General features: G+C 36.4%; 1 protein-coding gene across 1 annotated transcript; it reads right to left on the bottom strand.

Annotated features, from left to right (window-relative positions):
- Positions 1–2,425: 2,425 nt before the first annotated feature.
- On the bottom strand, positions 2,426–5,645 carry LOC133859691 (phytoene synthase 2, chloroplastic-like). The gene is made up of 4 exons (XM_062295200.1): positions 5,179–5,645; positions 4,481–4,531; positions 3,480–3,888; positions 2,426–2,972 (listed from the first exon to the last, which is right to left on the bottom strand). Exons 1-4 carry the CDS (start codon positions 5,519–5,521, stop codon positions 2,603–2,605), a joined length of 1,173 nt encoding a protein of 390 aa, XP_062151184.1. The 5' UTR covers positions 5,522–5,645; the 3' UTR covers positions 2,426–2,602.
- Between the last annotated feature and the right edge of the window lie 1,045 nt (positions 5,646–6,690).

Raw genomic sequence — 6,690 nt, 5'->3', positions numbered from 1 at the left:
GCAAACTCGTATAAACTCGACTCGACTCGACTAAAGCTCGTGAACTCGCTCGTATAAGGATCGACTCGTTTATTAAGGCTCGACTCGTATATATATATATATATATATAACTAGTTTTATAATATACTATATTAATAAATAATATACTATATGTAAGCATAAATTAAGTAATAAATAACAATAGTTATTAGTTAGTATATATTAATTGGTTATAGGTATATAAAATAATAAAAGTGAATAATATCAATAATTAATTATTAGTCATATGATATAATGACAATTTGTATACTTAATCATATTATTCATGTTATATAATAAGATTATATGACTATATGATCATATAATAATATAACATTGTGCCATATAACATGTAAATATAAAATATGCAATCACTTTATTATATGTTATGAGTTTATCATTAAATACTTAATAATCATTACATCACGTGATCTAAGATTTAAGATTTAAGATCATACGAGTTGTTAAATCATGTTAATATATTAAATATGCTATCATATGATAATACTTAAATCGTATGATCATATAATATTAGTATTATTAGTATGTAGTTATAAATTATGATTTATGACTCATAAATTCATAATGATCAATTTGACCATATTTAATTACTTATTATAGATTTATAGATAATTGTAATTCAGATTCTAGACTCATTGGCAATTGCCTTATTGTTTGCTTTTATTGCAAAATTCTAATACGTGCAAGTGCACATTATTTTGAAAATTTGTGGTTTAATTTTTAATTTTTAATTTTTTTTTTGCTAAAGTCAATAATTTAAATTATGATACGAGCCGAGCTCGAGCCAAGTACTCGAGCTCGGGATCGACCAAAATGGCTGAGCTCGAGCTCGAGCTCGGACAATAGTTTTTGTTACGCGAGCCGAGCTCGCACAAGATTTTTTAGCTCGTGTCGAGCTCGAGCTCGAGCTCGAGCTTTACTGTTTGTTAAACGAGCCGAGCCCGAACAGGCAATACCCGCTCAGGATCGGCTCGTTTACACCCCTAAATCTAGGGATTCAAGCGTAGCGACATCATGAGCATTTGAAGATTGCGGATCAAGCGAGGAAGACTCAGGACAAATATCACCAAGAGTAGAAAGGAGAAAGAGGCAGCTCTAGGAGTGTGGTAAAGGGAGGGAAAAAAGGGCATGCAAAATTTCCCTACTTCGTGAAATAACTTATGCTCCCAGAAGACCACATGACGGGAGATGCGGAGACGGTGTGACACGGGATCATAACACCGATAACCTTTTTGTTCCACCACATACCCAAGAAAGCAACATAACTGAGAACGAGGCTTGAGTTTGGTGCGTTCATGAGGTTGGAGCAAAACAAAACAGGCAGAACCAAAAACATGAAGTTGATGGTAAGTGGGAGAAGAGTCAAACAACCGCTCGTGAGGGGTGCAATGGGCAAGAATAGGTGTAGGCAACTTGTTGATAGTGTAGACAGTTGTGAGAGTGGCTTCACCCCAAAAAGGAGTAGGAACCAAAGAGGAAAAGAGAAGAGCACGAACAGTGTCTAGAATATGCCGAAGTTTACGTTCAGCTCTACCATTTTGCTGAGAGGTGCCTAGACAAGACAAGTGAGGAGTAGTGCCATAGTGTTTTAGGATATTTTGAAAAGCCTGTTGAGTATATTCTAAGGCATTATCAGAACGAAAAGCTTTAATGCGTTTTGAAAATTGGGTCTCAACCATTTTTGCAAAATTACGATAGATATCTAATAATTCAGAACGTGATTTCATTAAAAACACCCAGGTGTAACGAGAAAAATCATCAACAAAAATCACAAAATAACGTGAGCCACTCATACTAGGAACAGGGGAAGGCCCCCAAACATCAGAATGAATTAAATCAAAAGAAGCAGATGCAATAGACTCGCTATTATTAAAAGGCAAAGCTGGTTGTTTTCTAAGTTGATAAGAAATACAATCAAAAGACTTATTGGACACTGAACCTAATAAACCCTTAGAAGCTAAAACTTGTACCCGAGACACAGATGCATGACCAAGACGCGAATGCCAAAAAATAAGAGATGGTGGTGATGAAGCGGTAGCAACAGAGACACCAGGGATGAAAATGTGCAACTGGTTGAATTACATTTACTTACCTAGTCTTGAACTTATTGTTTCCACCTGTAAAATTGTGGATTTTATATTTCTACGTATATAGGTGATATGAGCGAGGATCTCCACCTAAGTCTAGACTACTATCCCTGAAGTCCATAGGCAATCTCATCTTTTGGAGTTAGCGGCTGATTTGAGAACTTCAGCCAATATGTGGCACTTGTGTAATAATAGTTTGTACAGTGTTAGGTAAACCCGTCCAACACCTTCAAGAAATTTCATTGCTACTGGATAGCAATGTGGTATACTCGTGGGATTAAAATGTGGTATATAGTATCTTTCACCTCGATAATCTAGTTTGCATTCTCACAAACCCGGAACACAACGATAAGAAATATTTCCTTCAATTTAACTAACTTGGAATTTACACATTTCCACTCATTCTCAAGGACCTAAGGAATATGAATTTCTCCAATACGATGAGAGAACGTACAAACATGGCAAAAGTATCGGATTCATCTTACAACCAATTTGGCCAATTCTGAGGACCCCATGAGTGCTCTGCCATAAGCTACAGGAAGTGATACCAGTTTCTTTGCTTTTCCTACATAAGCCCGTTTTGTGAAGTTGTTGTAGTCGTTAGCTTCAATGGCATCCAAGATCTGTCGATATAGCAACAATGACGCCCACACCGGCCACCTACTGGCGGAGTTGAGCTCCCCAACACCCTTCTCCGCTTCATTGAAGAACTTCCTGGCTCGCTTTATCTGGCCCTTCATGAAACTTCGCCATTTATCAGTCACTTCGCCGCGAAATATGTCTTCGTCTGAAAGGCCAGCACGTGCAAGTTCCTCTTGCGGGAGGTAAATTCTTCCTCTCCTAGCACTAGGAAGATCACATACAAGGTGTAAGTTAAGTAGCTTTTGTAAAACGAATCAATAAATAAGAATATTGTATAGTATCACTTTTATAATCGTATTTTTAATCTTTAAAAAGTTGCAATGTTGGATCGTCATTTTTGAAAACTTTACAATATCACCACAACCATTAGGATTTAGGGTTAAATCAAACTGTATATGAATAAAATGTCCTTTATACCCTTATAAAACTTTTTAAATTTTAAAAATAGAACAGACTAGTCAATTACAATTTTTTTTTTTAACAAGAGTATTCCAACGCCCTCCGTTAGGATTTAACAGAAAATTTCAATGAAGGGGTGGCGTTGCAAGTTTTCAAATATAACGATCCAACATTGCAACTTTTTAAAGATTAAAAGTACGATTGCAAAAGTGAAGAAACATCAAGTAATAAGTAAAATTTCTCCTGATGTTTTTTTGTATCATATATATATATATATATATATATATATATATATATATATAAGAAGCTTACTCTTCTCCAACGTCTCTGAGAATGTTGGTGAGTTGATTAGCGATTCCAAGGGCCAAAGCAGCATTGTAAACACTCTCCGTGGAAGCGTCTGATTCCGGTGCTATCCCCATTACCGGAACACTCATAAGACCAACAGTTCCGGCAACATAGTAGCAGTAAAGGTAGAGCTCATCGAAGTTGTCGTATCTTGATTTTCTCAAGTCAAGCCTCATCCCTTCTATCATGTCCTTGAAGGGCTGTATGTCAACAGGGAACTTAGAGACGGTATCAGAGAGGGCAGCATCATACATATCATATGGGCGGCCTTGGAAAAGATCAGTCAATCTGTTGTCCCATCTTTCCAGAGCCTTTGGTGTGATGTGTGAAGCATTAGGCCCATCCACAAGCTCGTCGGTCCTCCTGCACCACACTGCATCCATGCCAAGTCCACAATACATCCTTCAATCACTATTCTATTTAACTCTACGCTTAATAATTAAGTAAAAACAGAGATTTTCTACTAACTCGGTTGAAATAATTTTCTTTCAATCCGGCCCTTCGCATGTGAGAAACACTTTTTTTTTAATAGCATGTGCTTCTGATATACTTTTTTAATAGGAGTACTAAGAAAACATATACTTGTCATATGTTCATGGGACATGTTTTACTTTTCGAGACTGAGTTGGAAGAAAATTCTTCCTAGAAATGCTACACATACTCCCAAATACATACTCCATAACGTGTCACTAAAAATCACTATAAAATTTTGGATGGATAACTGTTGAATTTTGGATCCATTGGTCATTTTTAGTGTCACGTCAGGGAGTGCATTTGGGAGTATGAAAGCAGAAGTCTGTGTAACATTTCAATTCCTCCAACCCAATTTCTGTCATTTTTCAAATATTTTACATGGAAATAAGCACAAGCTTGTAGAAACACATAATATTCTGGAGTCAAATGCCACACAAATGAAACAAATTGGGACAACAAAGATGACATTAGAAAAGACAAACCGCACATACCATAAATTGCCCAAACAGCTCTTCGCCGCTCTGGTGTCATGAGTAATGTACCTGAAAATTGCAGGGAAGAAGCTCAATTAATTAAACAGAATTTTGCCAGTTGAAGGGAAATTAAGATCCAAAAAGAGAAATGCATCACATAGAAATAACCCAGTAATTTAATTTCAAGTAAACCTACTCATAGTTGAACCAGAATGCTTAAGAGTGTGGCGCCCACTAGCTAGGTTGGTCTAAGTATTCTAATCATATTCCAATGATTTGCTATGAAAGGGTGATTCAATTAAGGGTGGCAATTCTTGTTCGCTCGTCAGATTCAAATCATGTTGAAACATAAATATAAGACTATAGTTTAATCCTAACCTGATTTATTTAATTAAACGAGAGGGTTAAACTATAATCTACTAATTTAGGGTTAAATTCACGAGAGGAGTCAAAAATTGTTGGTCCTAGATTCAAGTGAGATTCAAGGGTTAGTTATCACAAAAGGGGGAAAAGAAACAATTAAAAATTACAAACTAAAACATTATTTTTCAACAGATCCAAAATCTTTTTGTATATATAATTGCTGGACCCCAGTATATAAGAAAAAAGAAAAAAAAATAAAAGAAAAGAAAAGTAACAACATTATCTGATAGAAGCTAGAAACAGAATAGATTAGAACCATAAACAAACATGAGAGGGGCTGAAAGTGGAAGTACCCAAGTAGAATGTCTTGGCATATTCAGCGCAGACCTCGCCACACCTTTCATAAGCCTCATTCAACAGATTCCAATCAGCCATGCCATCAGTCTCAATGGGTTTTTTCAAATTCAGAGAACTCTCTCCCCTCTGCTCTCTAACCAGAGCTGCTTGCTTGAGCACCACTTCATAGACCCTCTCCACCGAGGATCTGGATGGGTGTGCAACTGCGCTTGAACAAGCAGCCGAGACCCCAGTGGAGCTCAATTTACACCTCCTTCCTCTGCCATTTCTGGGCATAAGACTGAGCAGAGGCTGAGCGTTATCTACTGGGCAAACCACCCGGAGAAGGACAGCAGACATCTCAAGCTAGCAAGCGCAGGCAGACGACTCTTTTTCTGAATATTTTATTTAGTTTCGGCCTCAGTTTTTGTGTTGGATAGAAGGTAAGGTTTTTTGGGTTTGGCAAATGGGTGGCCGCTAGTTCTTTGCTTTTGAGTACTATTAAGCCTTGCTGGCCAAAAAGTGCAGCCTCCGAATATGCTCTTCTAACCCCTACTTGACACATGGAAATGTGTGGACAGTATTTGGTTACTCGCATGAGCATTGAGATCCATTGACTTGCAATTCCAACGTTGTTTTAATGGGCTTGTTTGATAAGTTACAGAACATTACAGTTACTATTTATGTATTTTTTTTAAAAAAATTTTAATATTTTTTATTACTGATTAACATCAAAATATTATCACTTTTTTCACTTTTTATATCACATTAATAATTTTTTATTACTATTCAAATAAAAAAAAATTTCTACAATATAAAACTTTTTCACTTTTTTATACAAATTATTTTTATTTTATATCATATCATCACTTTTTACTAATTTTAAAACTAACAACCCACTACTCTGTTCTATTATGTACATTTCTTTGCCAAACAAGCCCGCATCTCCACTCATCCTTCATAATGGACAGTTTCTAATATTTAGTTATATAAGTAATTAAAAATATCTAATAACTAATGGGACCACCCTTTAAGGTGTCCGGCTACATCGCAAGAAAGTGGCCGACCATTCCTTTACTCTCAAAGAAGTGACCGGCTGCTTAAGAGTGTTGTTAGAGATAAGTTGACTACCTTTGGAAGGATTGTCGACCACCCTCTTACCTTTTAGGGTGATCACTGATTGAGCATTTATATATATATAGTTGGAATAGGCCTACCACCCCTTTAAAGAGTGAGGGATTTATCGGTCACCCTCTTGAGGGTGGTCGGCCCACCCCAACCATACATGTGAGATGGTTACAGGGGCAGAGCCAAGATTTGGGATTTGGAAGGGTTAGATTGAAAAAAAAAAAAAATGGGGAGTCAAAACTATAAAAACAAAAAAATTTAGGGGTAAAATTTAATTTTTTTTCTTTCTATTTTTTAGGGATTGTTTTTTGGAAACCTTGGGCCTAAGGCCTGCTCAACCCCTGGATGGTCAACTATTTCTTCAAAGAGTAAAATTTTGAGATTTACTGCTTTGGGGATTT

The sequence above is a fragment of the Alnus glutinosa genome, chromosome 2 (assembly GCF_958979055.1).
Source record: "Alnus glutinosa chromosome 2, dhAlnGlut1.1, whole genome shotgun sequence".
Classification (NCBI taxonomy): Eukaryota; Viridiplantae; Streptophyta; class Magnoliopsida; order Fagales; family Betulaceae; genus Alnus; species Alnus glutinosa.
This window is presented reverse-complemented; position numbering and strand designations above follow the sequence as displayed.